This window comes from Oncorhynchus kisutch, unplaced genomic scaffold (genome assembly GCF_002021735.2).
Source record: "Oncorhynchus kisutch isolate 150728-3 unplaced genomic scaffold, Okis_V2 Okis03b-Okis08b_hom, whole genome shotgun sequence".
NCBI classification, from domain to species: Eukaryota; Metazoa; Chordata; class Actinopteri; order Salmoniformes; family Salmonidae; genus Oncorhynchus; species Oncorhynchus kisutch.
The window spans coordinates 18,002,069-18,027,174 of NW_022261980.1; the positions used below are offsets into that span (position 1 = coordinate 18,002,069).

The 25,106-nt window shown below is 49.8% G+C and overlaps 1 protein-coding gene across 2 annotated transcripts in view; it reads right to left on the bottom strand.

The window, feature by feature from the left end:
- The window catches only part of LOC116359611 (asc-type amino acid transporter 1), an 80,360-nt gene that overhangs the window by 16,281 nt on the left and 38,973 nt on the right, over window positions 1-25,106 (bottom strand). For both annotated transcript variants that reach the window (XM_031812559.1, XM_031812558.1), the window contains exons 4-5: window positions 11,334-11,459; window positions 1,964-2,117 (exon numbers count right to left, since the gene is read on the bottom strand). In XM_031812559.1, the coding sequence (XP_031668419.1) occupies window positions 1,964-2,117; window positions 11,334-11,459 (280 nt within the window). The remainder of the gene's footprint in view (window positions 1-1,963; window positions 2,118-11,333; window positions 11,460-25,106) is intronic.

Genomic DNA, 25,106 nt, shown 5'->3' on the forward strand with positions numbered 1-25,106 from the left:
AATATGTAGATGGCTGGGGGCAGGTTCCTAGAGTAACAGGTAACATATTACAATACAATGCAGTGAGACAGTCAACTCATTAGACAGCAGTGAGACAGTCAACTCAGTAGACAGCAGTGAGACAGTCAACCCATTAGACAGCAGTGAGACAGTCAACCCATTAGACAGTCAACCCATTTGACAGCAGTGAGACAGTCAACCCATTAGACAGCAGTGAGACAGTCAACTCATTAGACAGCAGTGAGACAGTCAACTCATTAGACAGCAGTGAGACAGTCAACTCATTAGACAGCAGTGAGACAGTCAACCCATTAGACAGCAGTGTGACAGTCAACCCATTAGACAGCAGTGAGACAGTCAACTCATTAGACAGCAGTGAGACAGTCAACTCATTAGACAGCAGTGAGACAGTCAACCCATTTGACAGTCAACGCATTAGACAGCAGTGAGACAGTCAACTCATTAGACAGCAGTGAGACAGTCAACTCATTAGACAGCAGTGAGACAGTCAACCCAATAGAGAGCAGTGAGACAGTCAACCCATTAGACAGCAGTGAGACAGTCAACTCATTAGACAGCAGTGAGACAGTCAACTCATTAGACAGCAGTGAGACAGTCAACTCAGTAGACAGCAGTGAGACAGTCAACCCATTAGACAGCAGTGAGACAGTCAACCCATTAGACAGTCAACCCATTTGACAGCAGTGAGACAGTCAACCCATTAGACAGCAGTGAGACAGTCAACTCATTAGACAGCAGTGAGACAGTCAACTCATTAGACAGCAGTGAGACAGTCAACTCATTAGACATCAGTGAGACAGTCAACCCATTAGACAGCAGTGTGACAGTCAACCCATTAGACAGCAGTGAGACAGTCAACTCATTAGACAGCAGTGAGACAGTCAACTCATTAGACAGCAGTGAGACAGTCAACCCATTTGACAGTCAACGCATTAGACAGCAGTGAGACAGTCAACTCATTAGACAGCAGTGAGACAGTCAACTCATTAGACAGCAGTGAGACAGTCAACCCAATAGACAGCAGTGAGACAGTCAACCCATTAGACAGCAGTGAGACAGTCAACTCATTAGACAGCAGTGAGACAGTCAACCCATTAGACAGCAGTGAGACAGTCAACCCATTAGACAGCAGTTAGACAGTCAACCCATTAGACAGTCAACCCATTAGACAGCAGTGAGACAGTCAACCCATTAGACATCAGTGAGACAGTCAACTCATTAGACAGCAGTGAGACAGTCAACTCATTAGACAGCAGTGAGACAGTTAACTCATTAGACAGCAGTGAGACAGTCAACTCATTAGACAGCAGTGAGACAGTCAACCCATTAGACAGCAGTGAGACAGTCAACTCATTAGACAGCAGTGAGACAGTAAAGTTAATGAATATAATCTGAGCATCTAAGCAATAAGGAAACTGCCGCAACATGACCACACGTAAAGTCCATTTAACAACAGGTGCTCTTCCACTTTCCACCACCAGATGGCGATATGACGATACAGTTCGTTGCGCTCCGATTCTCCACCCTTCTCCTGAAGTGTGCACTTGGAAAAATCGCTTCAGCTAATGTTTAGAGCAGACCAATGCTTTGAAATTCATAACAGGGAGTGTGCAAGCGCACACCTTGTTAGAAGGGTAAAAAATTGGGACGTAGCCTACATCTAGAGGTCTAGAGGTCTATCCTGATTAAATTGGGACGTAGCCTACATCTAGAGGTCTAGAGGTCTATCCTGATTAAATTGGGACGTAGCCTACATCTAGAGGTCTAGAGGTCTATCCTGATTAAATTGGGACGCAGGCTAAATCTAGAGATCTATCCTGATTAAATTGGGACGTATCCTAAATCTAGAGATCTATCGTGATTAAATTGGGACGGAGCCTAAATCTAGAGATCTATCCTGATTAAATTGCGACGGAGCCTAAATCTAGAGATCTATCCTTACTTGCGTGGCTCCACCACCTCCTCAGTGACGTAGTTCAGGAAGTTCCAGCCGCTGAAGGCGAAGGAGGCCTGGAGGAAAGCCAGAGCTATCTGACCGACAGAGGGGTCCCGTGTGAACTCAAACGCCTGACTGGGTCTCAAAGCATCATAGTGACCTGGTGGGAGGGAGGGAGAGAGAGAGAGAGAGAGAGAGAGAGAGAGAGAGAGAGAGAGAGAGAGAGAGAGAGAGAGAGAGAGACAGAGAGACAGAGAGACAGAAAGAGAGAGAATCAACACACACTACAGAGCCCCAGGACAGCAGCACAATTAGACCCAACCAAATCATGAGAAAACAAAAATATAACTACTTAACACATTGGAAAGAATTAACAAAAAAACAGAGCAAACTAGAATGCTATTTGGCCCTACACAGAGAGTACACAGCGGCAGAATACCTGACCACTGTGACTGACCCAAAATTAAGGAAAGCCTTGACTATGTACAGACTCAGTGAGCATAGCCTTGCTATTGAGAAAGGCCGCCGTAGGCAGACATGGCTCTCAAAAGAAGACAGGCTATGTGCTCACTTCCTAACCTCCTGCCCAATGTATGACCATATTAGAGAGACATATTTCCCTCAGATTACACAGATCCACAAAGAATTCGAAAACAAATCCAATTTTGAAAAACTCCACAGTGTGCCATCACAGCAGCAAGATTATGTTGTCTACCTCACTTGTTGTCTACCTCACTTGCTTTGGCAATGTTAACACATGTTTCCCATGCCAATAAAGCCCTTGAATTGAATTAAATTGAATTGAGAGAGAGAGGGAGAGAGAGAGAGAGAGAGAGAGAGAGAGAGAGAGAGAGAGAGGGAGGGAGAGAGAGAGAGAGAGAGAGGGAGAGAGAGAGAGAGGGAGGGAGAGAGAGAGAGAGAGGGAGAGAGAGAGAGAGGGAGGGAGAGAGAGAGAGAGAGGGAGAGAGAGAGAAGAGAGAGAGAGAGAGAGAGAGAGAGACAGAGAGAGAGAGAGAGAAGAGAGAGAGAGAGAGAGAGAGAGAGAGAGAGAGAGAGAGAGAGAGAGAGAGAGAGAGGAGAGAGAGAGAGAGAGAGAGAGAGAGAGAGGGAGTGAGAGAGAGGGAGAGAGAGAGAGAGAGAGGGAGGGAGAGAGAGAGAGAGAGGGAGAGAGAGAGAAGAGAGAGGAGAGAGAGAGAGACAGAGAGAGAGAGAGAGAGAGAGAGAGAGAGAGAGAGAGAGAGAGAGAGAGAGAGAGCAAGTGAGTAGTGAGACAGTAGTGATTCAACATGTGACCAGACGGAGAGACAGATCACACAGTGTTTAATGGCAGACAGATACTCCCTGATACACAGTGTTTAATGGCAGACAGATCACACAGTGTTTAATTGGCAGACAGATCACACAGTGTTTTATTGCAGACAGATCACACAGTGTTTAATGGCAGACAGATACTCCCTGATACACAGTGTTTAATGGCAGACAGATACTCCCTGATACAGTGTTTAATGGCAGACAGATACTCCCTGATACACAGTGTTTAATGGCAGACAGATACTCCCTGATACACAGTGTTTAATGGCAGACAGATAACACAGTGTTTAATTGGAAGACAGATCACACAGTGTTTAATGGCAGACAGATCACAGTGTTTAATGGCAGACAGATCACAAAGTGTTTAATTGCAGACAGATCACACAGTGTTTAATTGGCAGACAGATCACACAGTGTTTAATGGCAGACAGATCAGTGTGGTTAATGGCAGACAGATGAGTGTTTAATGGCAGACAGATCAGTGTTTAATGGCAGACAGATCCGTGTTTAATGGCAGACAGATCACACAGTGTTTAGTGGCAGACAGATCACACAGTGTTTAATTGGCAGACAGATCACACAGTGTTTAATTGGCAGACAGATCACACAGTGTTTAATTTCAGACAGATCACACAGTGTTTAGTGGCAGACAGATCACACAGTGTTTAATTGGCAGACAGATCACACAGTGTTTAGTGGCAGACAGATCACACAGTTGGACTGATGTGATATTTTAAATGGAGCACGCTCGGCTCACACTTTGTCTCTCTCTGGTTTCTACGATTCCTTCCCATGTCAGAAGATTAGCTGAGACAACAATACTTCTACTGGGATACACCGTCAGGTCACGAACTCTCTGGCTGCCTAAAATCCAGCCCAAACCGGATGAGGTCCAATGTCTGTATGTTTGATTCAGATCCCGAACGCTGCCTCTCTGGCTGCCTAAAATCCAGCCCAAACCGCATGAGGTCCAATGTCTGTATGTTTGATTCAGATCCCGAAGGCTGCTTCTCCAAAGCCTTGTTCTACACTGCATGTTTTAGTGCTCAAATCAGTTTGGTTTTTCAAAATCCGTTTTGGAATACCGACTACTGTCCAAACAGGAAGTGACAAAGGGACCAAAATCAGAGTTGTTGTGTGTTCAGACTGTAGTAATTTGCTGTAACATACTTACGCTAGTTGTCACGGTAACGGCCGGTGTGTGTGTGTGTGTGCAGCGGTGTTGGCTGATTGGTGGTTGTGCTTCCTCTCAGGTCAGACGTTGGTATGTACCAAGCTAAGGTGACAACAATGTCCGCCAGCAGCCATCAGGCCAGGAGTTTAATCTCCCAGCAGCCACCAGGCCAGGAGTTTAATCTCCCAGCAGCCATCAGGCCAGGAGTTTAATCTCCCAGCAGCCACCAGGCCAGGAGTTTAATCTCCCAGCAGCCATCAGGCCAGGAGTTTAATCTCCCAGCAGCCACCAGGCCAGGAGTTTAATCTCCCAGCAGCCACCAGGCCAGGAGTTTAATCTCCCAGCAGCCACCAGGAGGGAGCAGAGGAAGGGTTGTTATTGATCTGAGACGCTGATTGAGGGAAGCCTCCTGACGTGGCAGGATTCATATTGGATATCTTTTTGTTTTGGACAGGATCAGATCTGCCTGTTGTATAATATTGTTTTGGACAGGATCAGATCTGCCTGTTGTATAATATTGTTTTGGACAGGATCAGATCTGCCTGTTGTATAATATTGTTTTGGACAGGATCAGATCTGCCTGTTGTATAATATTGTTTTGGACAGGATCAGATCTAACTGTTGTATAATATTGTTTTGGACAGGATCAGATCTGCCTGTTGTATAATATTGTTTTGGACAGGATCAGATCTGCCTGTTGTTATAATATTGTTTTGGACAGGATCAGATCTGCCTGTTGTATAATATTGTTTTGGACAGGATCAGATCTGCCTGTTGTATAATATTGTTTTGGACAGGATCAGATCTGCCTGTTGCATAATATTGTTTTGGACAGGATCAGATCTGCCTGTTGTATAATATTGTTTTGTCAACCATTTGAACATTGATAAGCTGCTTGGTCTGGTCTCAGCTGAACTCCCCTGGACTCCTGGTAAGTCATCTCCTTCATCTACACCAGGGGTTAGTAAGAGTCTCTGTGATTCAGGCGTCTGTGACAGTAGTGTCAAAGATGTTTATAACTAATCCAAGATAGAGCACAGCCTGTTGTTTCCAATGGGAGATAAATGAATCATAGTGGGCAGAACAAGTAAGGAGGTGGGCAGAGCCAAGCACTGAGTTAGCGAGATTCTATTGGTGCATTCTAACATGTATTTGCATATTTCTGTTAGGGAACGCCTACTTTGTGAGGTGAGCGTGTGTGAAATAACTCAATTAGCCCTTTTTCGCTCTTTCTGAAGAACGCAATTTAAAAAAACTTTGACAAAGAGTAAAGTCTACAAAACTTAGTCCACTCTGTTCATAACAGACTAGAGTTTTGGAAACAAAAAAAAGGTATTGAGATCAAATGTTTAATCAATGAGAAAATGTACAGAATGTCAGCCAAAATAACATCTCACGCCATCTTTTCCCCTGCTGCCAGCCACTGGGCTTCCTCTCATCACCATCTTTCCCCTGCTGCCAGCCACTGGGCTTCCTCTCATCACCATCTTTCCCCTGCTGCCAGCCACTGGGCTCCTCTCATCACCATCTTTCCCCTGCTGCCAGCCACTGGGCTTCCTCTCATCACCATATTTCCCTGCTGCCAGCCACTGGGCTTCCTCTCATCACCATCTTTCCCCCGCTGCCAGCCACTGGGCTTCCTCTCATCACCATCTTTCCCCTGCTGCCAGCCACTGGGCTTCCTCTCATCACCATCTTTCCCCTGCTGCCAGCCACTGGGCTTCCTCTCATCACCATCTTTCCCCTGCTGCCAGCCACTGGGCTTCCTCTCATCACCATCTTTCCCCTGCTGCCAGCCACTGGGCTTCCTCTCATCACCATATTTCCCCTGCTGCCAGCCACTGGGCTTCCTCTCATCACCATCTTTCCCCCGCTGCCAGCCACTGGGCTTCCTCTCATCACCATCTTTCCCCTGCTGCCAGCCACTGGGCTTCCTCTCATCACCATCTTTCCCCTGCTGCCAGCCACTGGGCTTCCTCTCATCACCATCTTTCCCCTGCTGCCAGCCACTGGGCTTCCTCTCATCACCATCTTTCCCCTGCTGCCAGCCACTGGGCTTCCTCTCATCACCATCTTTCCCCTGCTGCCAGCCACTGGGCTTCCTCTCATCACCATCTTTCCCCCGCTGCCAGCCACTGGGCTTCCTCTCATCACCATCTTTCCCCTGCTGCCAGCCACTGGGCTTCCTCTCATCACCATCTTTCCCCCGCTGCCAGCCACTGGGCTTCCTCTCATCACCATCTTTCCGCTGCTGCCAGCCACTGGGCTTCCTCTCATCACCATCTTTCCGCCGCTGCCAGCCACTGGGCTTCCTCTCATCACCATCTTTCCGCCGCTGCCAGCCACTGGGCTTCCTCTCATCACCATCTTCCCCTGCTGCCAGCCACTGGGCTTCCTCTCATCACCATCTTTCCCCTGCTGCCAGCCACTGGGCTTCCTCTCATCACCATCTTTCCCCTGCTGCCAGCCACTGGGCTTCCTCTCATCACCATCTTTCCCCTGCTGCCAGCCACTGGGCTTCCTCTCATCACCATCTTTCCCCCGCTGCCAGCCACTGGGCTTCCTCTCATCACCATCTTTCCCCTGCTGCCAGCCACTGGGCTTCCTCTCATCACCATCTTTCCCCCGCTGCCAGCCACTGGGCTTCCTCTCATCACCATCTTTCCCCTGCTGCCAGCCACTGGGCTTCCTCTCATCACCATATTTCCCCCGCTGCCAGCCACTGGGCTTCCTCTCATCACCATCTTTCCCCCTCTGCCAGCCACTGGGCTTCCTCTCATCACCATCTTTCCCCTGCTGCCAGCCACTGGGCTTCCTCTCATCACCATCTTTCCCCTGCTGCCAGCCACTGGGATTCCTCTCATCACCATCTTTCCCCTGCTGCCAGCCACTGGGCTTCCTCTCATCACCATCTTTCCCCTGCTGCCAGCCACTGGGCTTCCTCTCATCACCATCTTTCCCCCACTGCCAGCCACTGGGCTTCCTCTCATCACCATCTTTCCCCTGCTGCCAGCCACTGGGCTTCCTCTCATCACCATCTTTCCCCCACTGCCAGCCACTGGGCTTCCTCTCATCACCATCTTTCCCCTGCTGCCAGCCACTGGGCTTCCTCTCATCACCATCTTTCCCCCGCTGCCAGCCACTGGGCTTCCTCTCATCACCATCTTTCCCCCGCTGCCAGCCACTGGGCTTCCTCTCATCACCATCTTTCCACCGCTGCCAGCCACTGGGCTTCCTCTCATCACCATCTTTCCCCTGCTGCCAGCCACTGGGCTTCCTCTCATCACCATCTTTCCGCCGCTGCCAGCCACTGGGCTTCCTCTCATCACCATCTTTCCCCTGCTGCCAGCCACTGGGCTTCCTCTCATCACCATCTTTCCCCTGCTGCCAGCCACTGGGCTTCCTCTCATCACCATCTTTCCCCAGCTGCCAGCCACTGGGCTTCCTCTCATCACCATCTTTCCCCTGCTGCCAGCCACTGGGCTTCCTCTCATCACCATCTTTCCCCCGCTGCCAGCCACTGGGCTTCCTCTCATCACCATCTTTCCCCTGCTGCCAGCCACTGGGCTTCCTCTCATCACCATCTTTCCCCTGCTGCCAGCCACTGGGCTTCCTCTCATCACCATCTTTCCCCTGCTGCCAGCCACTGGGCTTCCTCTCATCACCATCTTTCCGCCGCTGCTAGCCACTGGGCTTCCTCTCATCACCATCTTTCCCCAGCTGCCAGCCACTGGGCTTCCTCTCATCACCATCTTTCCCCTGCTGCCAGCCACTGGGCTTCCTCTCATCACCATCTTTCCCCCGCTGCCAGCCACTGGGCTTCCTCTCATCACCATCTTTCCCCCACTGCCAGCCACTGGGCTTCCTCTCATCACCATCTTTCCCCCGCTGCCAGCCACTGGGCTTCCTCTCATCACCATCTTTCCCCCGCTGCCAGCCACTGGGCTTCCTCTCATCACCATCTTTCCGCCGCTGCCAGCCACTGGGCTTCCTCTCATCACCATCTTTCCCCTGCTGCCAGCCACTGGGCTTCCTCTCATCACCATCTTTCCCCTGCTGCCAGCCACTGGGCTTCCTCTCATCACCATATTTCCCCTGCTGCCAGCCACTGGGCTTCCTCTCATCACCATCTTTCCCCTGCTGCCAGCCACTGGGCTTCCTCTCATCACCATATTTGGTAGTGAATGGAAACGGCAACAAAAAGCTTCACATTTATACATCCGGTGAAATATCTGGCTCGTTATTCTATCTGTGGTAGTGTCTAGACACGTCCACCAGGTGGAAGCAGAGGCTATTCATTTCCTCACTCCTGTCATGTGACCTGAAGTTAATGACTGTAATCAGTAGGGTGAGGAGCATCCTAAAGAAGCAGTTGAAACTCACATTTATCCTGTGATTCAGAGATGATTATAAGGACAGCTGGCAAGTGAGAACAAAAGCGACTCTTATTTGTGACACTGAGATTCCTTTTGGGGTTGGAAGTGAACGCTTCAAGAATGTTTAACTCTAGTTTATCAGAGGGGTCAAATTACATCGGTGTTCAACCTCTGTGTGTGTGTCCGTGTGTCTCAGACCTCTGTGTGTGTGTCCGTGTGTCTCAGACCTCTGTGTGTGTCCGTGTGTCTCAGACCTCTGTGTGTTTGTCCGTGTGTCTCAGACCTCTGTGTTTGTCCGTGTATCTCAGACCTCTGTGTTTGTCCGTGTATCTCAGACCTCTGTGTTTGTCCGTGTGTCTCAAACCTCTGTGTATTTGTGTCCGTATGTCTCAGACCTCTGTGTTTGTCCATGTGTCTCAGACCTCTGTGTGTTTGTGTCCATGTGTCTCAGACCTCTGTGTGTTTGTGTCCATGTGTCTCAGACCTCTGTGTTTGTCCGTGTGTCTCAGACCTCTGTGTTCGTCCATGTGTCTCAGACCTCTGTGTTCGTCCATGTGTCTCAGACCTCTGTGTGTTTGTGTCCGTGTGTCTCAGACCTCTGTGTTCGTCCATGTGTCTCAGACCTCTGTGTGTGTGTCCGTGTGTCTCAGACCTCTGTGTGTGTCCGTGTGTCTCAGACCTCTGTGTGTTTGTCCGTGTGTCTCAGACCTCTGTGTTTGTCCGTGTATCTCAGACCTCTGTGTTTGTCCGTGTATCTCAGACCTCTGTGTTTGTCCGTGTGTCTCAAACCTCTGTGTATTTGTGTCCGTATGTCTCAGACCTCTGTGTTTGTCCATGTGTCTCAGACCTCTGTGTTTGTCCATGTGTCTCAGACCTCTGTGTGTTTGTGTCCATGTGTCTCAGACCTCTGTGTTTGTCCGTGTGTCTCAGACCTCTGTGTTCGTCCATGTGTCTCAGACCTCTGTGTTCGTCCATGTGTCTCAGACCTCTGTGTGTTTGTGTCCGTGTGTCTCAGACCTCTGTGTTCGTCCATGTGTCTCAGACCTCTGTGTGTTTGTCCGTGTGTCTCAGACCACTGTGTGTTGGTCCGTGTGTCTCAGACCTCTGTGTGTTTGTCCGTGTGTCTCAGACCTCTGTGCGTTTGTCCGTGTGTCTCAGACCTCTGTGTGTTTTGTCCGTGTGTCTCAGACCTCTGGGTGTTTGTCCATGTGTCTCAGACCTCTGTGTTTGTCCGTGTGTCTCAGACCTCTGTGTGTTTTGTCCGTGTGTCTTAGACCTCTGTGTGTTTTTGTAGTTTTTCAAGTGATTGCCTATCCAATATACAGTGTCTAAGGGGTCATATTGCACTTCCTAAGGCTTCCACTAGATGTCAACAGTCTTTAGAACCTTGTTTCAGGCTTCTACTGTGAAGGAGGGGGGAATGAGAGGGGATTGAGTCAGGTGTCTGGCAGAGAGCCACGGGCTCGTGACACGCGGTCATGAGAGAGTTACCTCGCGTTCCATTGCTTTTCTACAGACAAAGGAATTCTCCGGTTGGGACATTATTGAAGATTTATGTTAAAACATCCTAAAGATTGATTCTATACTTCGTTTGATATGTTTCTACGACCAGTAATATAACTTTTTGGACTTTTCATCCGACATTTCCGCTGGACCTGCACGTTTGTTTCCCAAACACCCTAACAAAAGAAGGTATAAAAGAAGGTGCATTCTGATGAAGAACATCAAAGATAAGTGAATATTTATAATGCTATTTCTGACTAATGTTGACTACACAACATGGTGGATATCTCTTTAGCTGCTTTGGTCTCTGAGCGCCGTCTCAGATTATTGCATGGTTTGCTTCTTCTGTAAAGTTTTTTTGAAATCTGACACAGCGGTTGCATTAAGGAGAAGTGGATCTAAAATTCCATGCATAACACTTGTATCTTTAATCAATGTTTATTATGAGTATTTCTGTAAATTGATGTGGCTCTCTGCAAAATCACCGCATGTTTTGGAACTACTGAACTTAACACGTCAATGTAAAATGCAATTTTTGGATATAAATATGAACTTTATCGAACTAAACATGCATGTATTGTGTAACATGAAGTCCTACGAGTGTCATCTGATGAAGATCATCAAAGGTTAGTGATGAATTTTATCTCTATTTGTGCTTTTTGTGACTCCTCTCTTTGGCTGGAAAAATGGCTGTGTTTTTCGGTGACTTGGTGGTGACCTAACATAATCGTTTGTGGAGCATTCGCTGTAAAGCATTTTTTTAATCAGACACTGACTGGATTAACGAGAATTGCATCTTTAAAATGGTGCCTAATACTTGTTTGGTTGAGAAATTAGATTTATGAGATTTCTGTTGTTCAAATTTGGAGCCCCGCTAGCAGAACCCCGTTCCCAGACAGGTTAAACTGATAACTACAGATATGTAGAATGATTTGGCAACGGAACTGTGTGTGCCTGTCTGCATACGAGTGTGTGTGTGTGTGTGTGTGTGTGTGTGTGTGTGTGTCCTCACCTCTGCAGATCTGCACCAGTCCCACAGCTATGATGAGTCCCAGAGCCAGCAGCTTGGCCACTGTGAACACATCCTGGATCCTGGTGGCCCAGCGCACGCTGGAACAGTTTACCCACGTCAGGAACACTGGGACAGAGAGACAGAGAGGTGACTAACCATGTACTCTAACCCAGGAACACTGGGGCAGAGAGACAGAGAGGTGACTAACCATGTACTCTAACCCAGGAACACTGGGACATAGAGACAGAGAGTTGACTAACCATGTACTCTAACCCAGGAACACTGGGGCAGAGAGACAGAGAGGTGATTAACTATGTACTCTAACCCAGGAACACTGGGACAGAGAGACAGAGAGTTGACTAACCATGTACTCTAACCCAGGAATACTGAGACAGAGAGACAGAGAGGTGACTAACCATGTACTCTAACCCAGGAACACTGGGACAGAGAGACAGAGAGTTGACTAACCATGTACTCTAACCCAGGAACACTGAGACAGAGAGACAGAGAGTTGACTAACCATGTACTCTAACCCAGGAACACTGGGACAGAGAGACAGAGAGGTGACAAACCATGTACACTCTAACCCAGGAACACTGGGACAGAGAGACAGAGAGTTGACTAACCATGTACTCTAACCCAGGAACACTGGGACAGAGAGACAGAGAGGTGACAAACCATGTACACTCTAACCCAGGAACACTGGGACAGAGAGACAGAGAGTTGACTAACCATGTACTCTAACCCAGGAACACTGAGACAGAGAGGTGACTAACCATGTACTCTAACCCAGGAACACTGGGACAGAGAGAGGTGACTAACCATTTACTCTAACCCAGGAACACTGGGACAGAGAGGTGACTAACCATGTACTCTAACCCAGGAACACTGGGACAGAGAGACAGAGAGCTGACTAACCATGTACTCTAACCCTGGAACCCTGGGACAGAGAGGCAGAGAGGTGACTAACCATGTACTCTAACCCAGGAACCCTGGGACAGAGAGGCAGAGAGGTGACTAACCATGTACTCTAACCCAGGAACACTGGGACAGAGAGGTGACTAACTGTGTACTCTAACCCAGGAACACTGGGACAGAGAGACAGAGAGGTGACTAACCATTTACTCTAACCCAGGAACACTGGGACAGAGAGACAGAGAGGTGACTAACCATTTACTCTAACCCAGGAACACTGGGTCATAGTGATTCCTTTACGTCTGTCCCTCATGTTAAGGTCAACCCTGTTACTCTGTCCCTCATGTTAAGGTCAACCCTGTTATTCTGTCCCTCATGTTAAGGTCGACCCTGTTATTCTGTCCCTCGTGTTATTAAGGTCAACCCTGTTACTCTGTCCCTCATGTTAAGGTCAACCCTGTTATTCTGTCCCTCATGGTCAACCCTGTTCTTCTGTCCCTCATGTTAAGGTCAACCCTGTTACTCTGTCCCTCATGTTAAGGTCAACCCTGTTACTCTGTCCCTCATGTTAAGGTCAACTCTGTTACTCTGTCCCTCATGTTAAGGTCAACCCTGTTATTCTGTCCCTCATGGTCAACCCTGTTACTCTGTCCCTCATGTTAAGGTCAACCCTGTTACTCTGTCCCTCATGTTAAGGTCAACCCTGTTACTCTGTCCCTCATGTTAAGGTCATCCCTGTTCTTCTGTCCCTCATGTTAAGGTCAACCCTGTTATTCTGTCCCTCATGGTCAACCCTGTTATTCTGTCCCACATGGTCAACCCTGTTACTCTGTCCCTCATGTTAAGGTCAACCCTGTTTTTCTGTCCCTCATGTTAAGGTCAACCCTGTTATTCTGTCCTTCATGGTCAACCCTGTTATTCTGTCCATCATGTTAAGGTCAACCCTGTTATTCTGTCCCTCATGTTAAGGTCAACCCTGTTACTCTGTCCCTCATGTTAAGGTCAACCCTGTTACTCTGTCCCTCATGTTAAGGTCAACCCTGTTGGGCTAGGCATGTTCCACCAACAACAACACATAATGTATATAGACAGGCTAGGCAGGTTCCACCAACAACACATAATGTATAGAGACAGGCTAGGCATGTTCCACCAACAACAACACATAATGTATAGAGACAGGCTAGGCATGTTCCACCAACAACACATAATGTATATAGACAGGCTAGGCATGTTCCACCAACAACAACACATAATGTATAGAGACAGGCTAGGCAGGTTCCACCAACAACAACACATAATGTATATAGACAGGCTAGGCATGTTCCACCAACAACACATAATGTATAGAGACAGGCTAGGCATGTTCTACCAACAACACATAATGTATATAGACAGGCTAGGCATGTTCTACCAACAACACATAATGTATATAGACAGGCTAGGCATGTTCCACCAACAACAACACATAATGTATAGAGACAGGCTAGGCATGTTCTACCAACAACACATAATGTATATAGACAGGCTAGGCAGGTTCTACCAACAACACATAATGTATATAGACAGGCTAGGCATGTTCTACCAACAACAACACATAATGTGTGTCTCTCCCTGTTGCACACATCAAGCTTCAATTCCACCTGTCTGAAGGGTATTTATGGCTGATTTAAGATAAAATTGTCAACCCTGTTACGGTCAACCCTGTTACAGTCAACCCTGTTACAGTCAACCCTGTTACGGTCAACCCTGTTACAGTCAATCCTGTTATGGTCAACCCTGTTACGGTCAACCCTGTTACGGTCAACCATGTTACAGTCAACCTTGTTACGGTCAACCCTGTAACAGTCAACCCTGTTACAGTCAACCCTGGTACGGTCAACCCTCTTTACGGTCAACCCTGTTTACGGTCAACCCTGTTTACAGTCAACCCTGTTTACAGTCAACCCTGTTACAGTCAACCCTGTTACGGTCAACCCTGTTACAGTCAACCCTGTTACAGTCAACCCTCTTACAGTCAACCCTGTTACAGTCAACCCTGGTACAGTCAACCCTGTTACAGTCAACCCTGTTACGGTCAACCCTGGTACGGTCAACCCTCTTTACGGTCAACCCTGTTTACGGTCAACCCTGGTACAGTCAACCCTGTTTACAGTCAATCCTGGTACAGTCAACCCTGTTACAGTCAACCCTGTTACAGTCAACCCTGACACAGTCAACCCTGACACAGTCAACCCTGTTTATAGGCAACCTTGTTACAGTCAACCCTGGTACAGTCAATCCTGATACAGTCAACCCTTGGTACAGTCAACCCTGTTTATAGTCAAACCTGGTACAGTCAACCCTGTTTATAGTCAACCCTGTTACAGTCAAGGCTGTATGGTCCTGGTACAGGCTGTATGGTCTGGTACAAGCTGTATGGTCTGGTACAGGCTGTATGGTCTGCTACAGGCTGTATGGTAAGGCTGTATGGTCTGGTACAGGCTGTATGGTCCTGGTACAGGCTGTATGGTCTGGTACAGGCTGTATGGTAAGGCTGTATGGTCTGGTACAGGCTGTATGGTCCTGGTACAGGCTGTATGGTCTGGTACAGGCTGTATGGTCTGGTACAGGCTGTATGGTAAGGCTGTATGGTCTGGTACAGGCTGTATGGTAAGGCTGTATGGTAAGGCTGTATGGTCTGGTACAGGCTGTATGGTCTGGTAAGGCTGTATGATCCTGGTACAGGCTGTATGGTCTGGTACAGGCTGTATGGTCTGGTACAGGCTGTCTGGTCTGGTACAGGCTGTATGGTCTGGTACAGGCTGTATGGTAAGGCTGTATGGTCTGGTACAGGCTGTATGGTCTGGTACAGGCTGTATGGTCTGCTACAGGCTGTATGGTCTGGTACAGGCTGTATGGTCTGGTACAGGCTGTATGGTCCTGGTACAGGCTGTATGGTAAGGCTGTATGGTCTGGTACAGGCTGTATGGTCTGGTACAGGCTGTATGGTCTGCTACAGGCTGTATGGTCTGGTACAGGCTGTATGGTCTGGTACAGGCTGTATGGTCTGGTACAGGCTGTATGGTAAGGCTGTATGGTCTGGTACAGGCTGTATGGTCTGGTACAGGCTGTATGGAAAGGCTGTATGGTAAGGCTGTATGGTCTGGTACAGGCTGTATGGTCTGGTACAGGCTGTATGGTCCTGGTACAGGCTGTATGGTAAGGCTGTATGGTAAGGCTGTATGGTCTGGTACAGGCTGTATGGTCTGCTACAGGCTGTATGGTCCTGGTACAGGCTGTATGGTCTGGTACAGCCTGTATGGTCTGGTACAGGCTGTATGGTCTGGTACAGGCTGTATGATCCTGGTACAGGCTGTATGGTCTGGTACAGGCTGTATGATCTGGTACAGGCTGTATGGTAAGGCTGTATGGTAAGGCTGTATGGTCTGGTACAGGCTGTATGGTCTGGTACAGGCTGTATGGTCCTGGTACAGGCTGTATGGTAAGGCTGTATGGTCTGGTACAGGCTGTATGGTCTGGTACAGGCTGTATGGTCTGGTACAGGCTGTATGGTCCTGGTACAGGCTGTATGGTAAGGCTGTATGGTCTGGTACAGGCTGTATGGTCTGGTACAGGCTGTATGATCTGGTACAGGCTGTATGGTAAGGCTGTATGGTAAGGCTGTATGGTCTGGTACAGGCTGTATGGTCTGGTACAGGCTGTATGGTCCTGGTACAGGCTGTATGGTAAGGCTGTATGGTCTGGTACAGGCTGTATGGTCTGGTACAGGCTGTATGGTCTGGTACAGGCTGTATGGTCTGATACAGGCTGTAGGGTCTGGTACAGGCTGTATGGTCTGGTACAGGCTGTATGATCCTGGTACAGGCTGTATGGTCCTGGTACAGGCTGTATGGTCTGGTACAGGCTGTATGGTCTGGTACAGGCTGTAGGGTCTGGTACAGGCTGTATGGTCTGGTACAGGCTGTATGGTAAGGCTGTATGGTCTGGTACAGGCTGTATGGTCTGGTACAGGCTGTAGGGTCTGGTACAGGCTGTATGATCCTGGTACAGGCTGTATGGTCTGGTACAGGCTGTATGGTCTGGTACAGGCTGTATGGTAAGGCTGTATGGTCTGGTACAGGCTGTATGGTCTGCTACAGGCTGTATGGTCTGCTACAGGCTGTATGGTCTGCTACATGCTGTATGGTCTGGTACAGGCTGTATGGTCCTGGTACAGGCTGTATGGTCTGGTACAGGCTGTATGGTCTGGTACAGGCTGTATGGTCTGCTACAGGCTGTATGGTCCTGGTACAGGCTGTATGGTCTGGTACAGGCTGTATGGTCTGGTACAGGCTGTATGGTCTGGTACAGGCTGTATGGTCTGCTACAGGCTGTATGGTCCTGGTACAGGCTGTATGGTCTGGTACAGGCTGTATGGTCTGCTACAGGCTGTATGATCCTGGTACAGGCTGTATGGTCTGGTACAGGCTGTCTGGTAAGGTTGTATGGTCCTGGTACAGGCTGTATGGTCTGGTACAGGCTGTATGGTCTGGTACAGGCTGTATGGTCCTGGTACAGGCGTTCTGGTCTGGTACAGGCTGTATGGTCTGGTACAGGCTGTATGGTAAGGCTGTATGGTCTGGTACAGGCTGTATGGTCCTGGTACAGGCTGTATGGTCTGGTACAGGCTGTATGGTCCTGGTACAGGCTGTATGGTAAGGCTGTATGGTCTGGTACAGGCTGTAGGGTCTGGTACAGGCTGTATGGTCTGGTACAGGCTGTATGGTAAGGCTGTATGGTCCTGGTACAGGCTGTATGGTCTGGTACAGGCTGTATGGTCTGGTACAGGCTGTATGGTCTGGTACAGGCTGTATGGTCCTGGTACAGGCTGTATGGTCTGGTACCGGCTGTATGGTCTGGTACAGGCTGTATGGTAAGGCTGTATGGTCCTGGTACAGGCTGTATGGTCTGGTACAGGCTGTATGGTCCTGGTACAGGCTGTATGGTCTGGTACAGGCTGTATGGTAAGGCTGTATGGTCCTGGTACAGGCTGTATGGTCTGCTACAGGCTGTATGGTAAGGCTGTATGGTCCTGGTACAGGCTGTATGGTCTGGTACAGGCTGTATGGTCTGGTACAGGCTGTCTGGTCTGGTACAGGCTGTATGGTCTGGTACAGGCTGTATGGTCTGGTACAGGCTGTATGGTCTGGTACAGGCTGTATGGTAAGGCTGTATGGTCTGGTACAGGCTGTATGGTCCTGGTACAGGCTGTATGGTCTGGTACAGGCTGTATGGTCTGGTACAGGCTGTATGGTAAGGCTGTATGGTCTGGTACAGGCTGTATGGTAAGGCTGTATGGTCTGGTACAGGCTGTATGGTCTGGTACAGGCTGTATGGTCTGGTACAGGCTGTATGGTCTGGTACAGGCTGTATGGTCCTGGTACAGGCTGTATGGTCTGGTACAGGCTGTATGGTTTGGTAAAGGCTGTATGGTAAGGCTGTATGGTCCTGGTACAGGCTGTATGGTCCTGGTACAGGCTGTATGGTCTGGTACAGGCTGTATGGTCTGGTACAGGCTGTATGGTAAGGCTGTATGGTCTGGTACAGGCTGTATGGTCTGGTACAGGCTGTATGGTCTGGTACAGGCTGTATGGTCTGGTACAGGCTGTATGGTCCTGGTACAGGCTGTATGGTCTGGTACAGGCTGTATGGTTTGGTAAAGGCTGTATGGTAAGGCTGTATGGTCCTGGTACAGGCTGTATGGTCCTGGTACAGGCTGTATGGTCTGGTACAGGCTGTATGGTCTGGTACAGGCTGTATGGTAAGGCTGTATGGTCTGGTACAGGCTGTATGGTCTGCTACAGGCTGTATGGTCTGCTACAGGCTGTATGGTCTGCTACATGCTGTATGGTCTGGTACAGGCTGTATGGTCCTGGTACAGGCTGTATGGTCTGGTACAGGCTGTATGGTCTGGTACAGGCTGTATGGTCTGCTACAGGCTGTATGGTCCTGGTACAGGCTGTATGGTCTGGTACAGGCTGTATGGTCTGGTACAGGCTGTATGGTCTGGTACAGGCTGTATGGTCTGCTACAGGCTGTATGGTCCTGGTACAGGCTGTATGGTCTGGTACAGGCTGTATGGTCTGCTACAGGCTGTATGATCCTGGTACAGGCTGTATGGTCTGGTACAGGCTGTCTGGTAAGGTTGTATGGTCCTGGTACAGGCTGTATGGTCTGGTACAGGCTGTATGGTCTGGTACAGGCTGTATGGTCCTGGTACAGGCGTTCTGGTCTGGTACAGGCTGTATGGTCTGGTACAGGCTGTATGGTAAGGCTGTATGGTCTGGTACAGGCTGTATGGTCCTGGTACAGGCTGTAGGGTCTGGTACAGGCTGTATGGTCCTGGTACAGGCTGTATGGTAAGGCTGTATGGTCTGGTACAGGCTGTAGGGTCTGGTACAGGCTGTATGGTCTGGTACAGGCTGTATGGTAAGGCTGTATGGTCCTGGTACAGGCTGTATGGTCTGGTACAGGCTGTATGGTCTGGTACAGGCTGTATGGTCTGGTACAGGCTGTATGGTCCTGGTACAGGCTGTATGGTCTGGTACAGGCTGTATGGTCTGGTACAGGCTGTATGGTAAGGCTGTATGGTCCTGGTACAGGCTGTATGGTCTGGTACAGGCTGTATGGTCCTGGTACAGGCTGTATGGTCTGGTACAGGCTGTATGGTAAGGCTGTATGGTCCTGGTACAGGCTGTATGGTCTGCTACAGGCTGTATGGTAAGGCTGTATGGTCCTGGTACAGGCTGTATGGTCTGGTACAGGCTGTATGGTCTGGTACAGGCTGTCTGGTCTGGTACAGGCTGTATGGTCTGGTACAGGCTGTATGGTCTGGTACAGGCTGTATGGTCTGGTACAGGCTGTATGGTAAGGCTGTATGGTCTGGTACAGGCTGTATGGTCCTGGTACAGGCTGTATGGTCTGGTACAGGCTGTATGGTCTGGTACAGGCTGTATGGTAAGGCTGTATGGTCTGGTACAGGCTGTATGGTAAGGCTGTATGGTCTGGTACAGGCTGTATGGTCTGGTACAGGCTGTATGGTCTGGTACAGGCTGTATGGTCTGGTACAGGCTGTATGGTCCTGGTACAGGCTGTATGGTCTGGTACAGGCTGTATGGTTTGGTAAAGGCTGTATGGTAAGGCTGTATGGTCCTGGTACAGGCTGTATGGTCTGGTACAGGCTGTATGGTCTGGTACAGGCTGTATGGTCCTGGTACAGGCTGTATGGTCTGGTACAGGCTGTATGGTAAGGCTGTATGGTCCTGGTACAGGCTGTATGCTCTGGTACAGGCTGAATGGTAAGGCTGTATGGTCTGGTACCAGGCTGTATGGTCTGGTACAGGCTGTATGGTCTGGTACAGGCTGTATGGTAAGGCTGTATGGTCTGGTACAGGCTGTATGGTCTGATACAGGCTGTAGGGTCTGGTACAGGCTGTATGGTCTGGTACAGGCTGTATGATCCTGGTACAGGCCGTATGGTCCTGGTACAGGCTGTATGGTCTGGTACAGGCTGTATGGTCTGGTACAGGCTGTAGGGTCTGGTACAGGCTGTATGGTCTGGTACAGGCTGTATGGTAAGGCTGTATGGTCTGGTACAGGCTGTATGGTCTGGTACAGGCTGTAGGGTCTGGTACAGGCTGTATGGTCTGCTACAGGCTGTATGGTCCTGGTACAGGCTGTATGGTCTGGTACAGGCTGTATGGTCTGCTACAGGCTGTATGATCCTGGTACAGGCTGTATGGTCTGGTACAGGCTGTCTGGTAAGGTTGTATGGTCCTGGTACAGGCTGTAGGGTCTGGTACAGGCTGTATGGTCTGCTACAGGCTGTATGGTCCTGGTACAGGCTGTATGGTCTGGTACAGGCTGTATGGTCTGCTACAGGCTGTATGATCCTGGTACAGGCTGTATGGTCTGGTACAGGCTGTCTGGTAAGGTTGTATGGTCCTGGTACAGGCTGTATGGTCTGGTACAGGCTGTATGGTCTGGTACAGGCTGTATGGTCCTGGTACAGGCGTTCTGGTCTGGTACAGGCTGTATGGTCTGGTACAGGCTGTATGGTAAGGCTGTATGGTCTGGTACAGGCTGTATGGTCCTGGTACAGGCTGTATGGTCTGGTACAGGCTGTATGGTCCTGGTACAGGCTGTATGGTAAGGCTGTATGGTCTGGTACAGGCTGTAGGGTCTGGTACAGGCTGTATGGTCTGGTACAGGCTGTATGGTAAGGCTGTATGGTCCTGGTACAGGCTGTATGGTCTGGTACAGGCTGTATGGTCTGGTACAGGCTGTATGGTCCTGGTACAGGCTGTATGGTCTGGTACAGGCTGTATGGTCTGGTACAGGCTGTATGGTAAGGCTGTATGGTCCTGGTACAGGCTGTATGGTCTGGTACATGCTGTATGGTCCTGGTACAGGCTGTATGGTCTGGTACAGGCTGTATGGTAAGGCTGTATGGTCCTGGTACAGGCTGTATGGTCTGCTACAGGCTGTATGGTAAGGCTGTATGGTCCTGGTACAGGCTGTATGGTCTGGTACAGGCTGTATGGTCTGGTACAGGCTGTCTGGTCTGGTACAGGCTGTATGGTCTGGTACAGGCTGTATGGTCTGGTACAGGCTGTATGGTAAGGCTGTATGGTCTGGTACAGGCTGTATGGTCCTGGTACAGGCTGTATGGTCTGGTACAGGCTGTATGGTCTGGTACAGGCTGTATGGTAAGGCTGTATGGTCTGGTACAGGCTGTATGGTAAGGCTGTATGGTCTGGTACAGGCTGTATGGTCTGGTACAGGCTGTATGGTCTGGTACAGGCTGTATGGTCTGGTACAGGCTGTATGGTCCTGGTACAGGCTGTATGGTAAGGCTGTATGGTCTGGTACAGGCTGTATGGTCTGGTACAGGCTGTATGGTCTGGTACAGGCTGTATGGTCTGATACAGGCTGTAGGGTCTGGTACAGGCTGTATGATCCTGGTACAGGCTGTATGGTCCTGGTACAGGCTGTATGGTCTGGTACAGGCTGTATGGTCTGGTACAGGCTGTAGGGTCTGGTACAGGCTGTATGGTCTGGTACAGGCTGTATGGTAAGGCTGTATGGTCTGGTACAGGCTGTATGGTCTGGTACAGGCTGTAGGGTCTGGTACAGGCTGTATGGTAAGGCTGTATGGTCCTGGTACAGGCTGTATGGTCTGCTACAGGCTGTATGGTAAGGCTGTATTGTCCTGGTACAGGCTGTATGGTCTGGTACAGGCTGTATGGTCTGGTACAGGCTGTCTGGTCTGGTACAGGCTGTATGGTCTGGTACAGGCTGTATGGTCTGGTACAGGCTGTATGGTAAGGCTGTATGGTCTGGTACAGGCTGTATGGTCCTGGTACAGGCTGTATGGTCTGGTACAGGCTGTATGGTCTGGTACAGGCTGTATGGTAAGGCTGTATGGTCTGGTACAGGCTGTATGGTAAGGCTGTATGGTCTGGTACAGGCTGTATGGTCTGGTACAGGCTGTATGGTCTGGTACAGGCTGTATGGTCTGGTACAGGCTGTATGGTCCTGGTACAGGCTGTATGGTCTGGTACAGGCTGTATGGTTTGGTAAAGGCTGTATGGTAAGGCTGTATGGTCCTGGTACAGGCTGTATGGTCTGGTACAGGCTGTATGGTCTGGTACAGGCTGTATGGTCCTGGTACAGGCTGTATGGTCTGGTACAGGCTGTATGGTAAGGCTGTATGGTCCTGGTACAGGCTGTATGGTCTGGTACAGGCTGTATGGTAAGGCTGTATGGTCTGGTACAGGCTGTATGGTCTGGTACAGGCTGTATGGTCTGGTACAGGCTGTATGGTAAGGCTGTATGGTCTGGTACAGGCTGTATGGTCTGGTACAGGCTGTATGATCCTGGTACAGGCTGTATGGTCCTGGTACAGGCTGTATGGTCTGGTACAGGCTGTATGGTCTGGTACAGGCTGTAGGGTCTGGTACAGGCTGTATGGTCTGGTACAGGCTGTATGGTAAGGCTGTATGGTCTGGTACAGGCTGTATGGTCTGGTACAGGCTGTAGGGTCTGGTACAGGCTGTATGATCCTGGTACAGGCTGTATGGTCTGGTACAGGCTGTATGGTCTGGTACAGGCTGTATGGTAAGGCTGTATGGTCTGGTACAGGCTGTATGGTCTGCTACAGGCTGTATGGTCTGCTACAGGCTGTATGGTCTGCTACAGGCTGTATGGTCTGCAACAGGCTGTATGGTCTGGTACAGGCTGTATGGTCCTGGTACAGGCTGTATGGTCTGGTACATGCTGTATGGTCTGCTACAGGCTGTATGGTCCTGGTACAGGCTGTATGGTCTGTACAGGCTGTATGGTCTGGTACAGGCTGTATGGTCTGGTACAGGCTGTATGATCCTGGTACAGGCTGTATGGTCTGGTACAGGCTGTCTGGTAAGGTTGTATGGTCCTGGTACAGGCTGTATGGTCTGGTACAGGCTGTATGGTCTGGTACAGGCTGTATGGTCCTGGTACAGGCGTTCTGGTCTGGTACAGGCTGTATGGTCTGGTACAGGCTGTATGGTAAGGCTGTATGGTCTGGTACAGGCTGTATGGTCCTGGTACAGGCTGTATGATCTGGTACAGGCTGTATGGTCCTGGTACAGGCTGTATGGTAAGGCTGTATGGTCTGGTACAGGCTGTAGGGTCTGGTACAGGCTGTATGGTCTGGTACAGGCTGTATGGTAAGGCTGTATGGTCCTGGTACAGGCTGTATGGTCTGGTACAGGCTGTATGGTCTGGTACAGGCTGTATGGTCCTGGTACAGGCTGTATGGTCTGGTACAGGCTGTATGGTCTGGTACAGGCTGTATGGTAAGGCTGTATGGTCCTGGTACAGGCTGTATGGTCTGGTACAGGCTGTATGGTCCTGGTACAGGCTGTATGGTCTGGTACAGGCTGTATGGTAAGGCTGTATGGTCCTGGTACAGGCTGTATGGTCTGCTACAGGCTGTATGGTAAGGCTGTATGGTCCTGGTACAGGCTGTATGGTCTGGTACAGGCTGTATGGTCTGGTACAGGCTGTCTGGTCTGGTACAGGCTGTATGGTCTGGTACAGGCTGTATGGTCTGGTACAGGCTGTCTGGTCTGGTACAGGCTGTATGGTCCTGGTACAGGCTGTATGGTCTGGTACAGTATGGTCTGGCAGGCTGTATGGTTAAGGCTGTATGGTCTGGTACAGGCTGTATGGTAAGGCTGTATGGTCTGGTACAGGCTGTATGGTCTGGTACAGGCTGTATGGTCTGGTACAGGCTGTATGGTCTGGTACAGGCTGTATGGTCCTGGTACAGGCTGTATGGTAAGGCTGTATGGTCTGGTACAGGCTGTATGGTCTGGTACAGGCTGTATGGTCTGGTACAGGCTGTATGGTCTGATACAGGCTGTAGGGTCTGGTACAGGCTGTATGATCCTGGTACAGGCTGTATGGTCCTGGTACAGGCTGTATGGTCTGGTACAGGCTGTATGGTCTGGTACAGGCTGTAGGGTCTGGTACAGGCTGTATGGTCTGGTACAGGCTGTATGGTAAGGCTGTATGGTCTGGTACAGGCTGTATGGTCTGGTACAGGCTGTAGGGTCTGGTACAGGCTGTATGGTAAGGCTGTATGGTCCTGGTACAGGCTGTATGGTCTGCTACAGGCTGTATGGTAAGGCTGTATTGTCCTGGTACAGGCTGTATGGTCTGGTACAGGCTGTATGGTCTGGTACAGGCTGTCTGGTCTGGTACAGGCTGTATGGTCTGGTACAGGCTGTATGGTCTGGTACAGGCTGTATGGTAAGGCTGTATGGTCTGGTACAGGCTGTATGGTCCTGGTACAGGCTGTATGGTCTGGTACAGGCTGTATGGTCTGGTACAGGCTGTATGGTAAGGCTGTATGGTCTGGTACAGGCTGTATGGTAAGGCTGTATGGTCTGGTACAGGCTGTATGGTCTGGTACAGGCTGTATGGTCTGGTACAGGCTGTATGGTCCTGGTACAGGCTGTATGGTCTGGTACAGGCTGTATGGTTTGGTAAAGGCTGTATGGTAAGGCTGTATGGTCCTGGTACAGGCTGTATGGTCTGGTACAGGCTGTATGGTCTGGTACAGGCTGTATGGTCCTGGTACAGGCTGTATGGTCTGGTACAGGCTGTATGGTAAGGCTGTATGGTCCTGGTACAGGCTGTATGGTCTGGTACAGGCTGTATGGTAAGGCTGTATGGTCTGGTACAGGCTGTATGGTCTGATACAGGCTGTAGGGTCTGGTACAGGCTGTATGGTCTGGTACAGGCTGTATGATCCTGGTACAGGCTGTATGGTCCTGGTACAGGCTGTATGGTCTGGTACAGGCTGTATGGTCTGGTACAGGCTGTAGGGTCTGGTACAGGCTGTATGGTCTGGTACAGGCTGTATGGTAAGGCTGTATGGTCTGGTACAGGCTGTATGGTCTGGTACAGGCTGTAGGGTCTGGTACAGGCTGTATGATCCTGGTACAGGCTGTATGGTCTGGTACAGGCTGTATGGTCTGGTACAGGCTGTATGGTAAGGCTGTATGGTCTGGTACAGGCTGTATGGTCTGCTACAGGCTGTATGGTCTGCTACAGGCTGTATGGTCTGCTACAGGCTGTATGGTCTGCAACAGGCTGTATGGTCTGGTACAGGCTGTATGGTCCTGGTACAGGCTGTATGGTCTGGTACAGGCTGTATGGTCTGGTACATGCTGTATGGTCTGCTACAGGCTGTATGGTCCTGGTACAGGCTGTATGGTCTGGTACAGGCTGTATGGTCTGGTACAGGCTGTATGGTCTGGTACAGGCTGT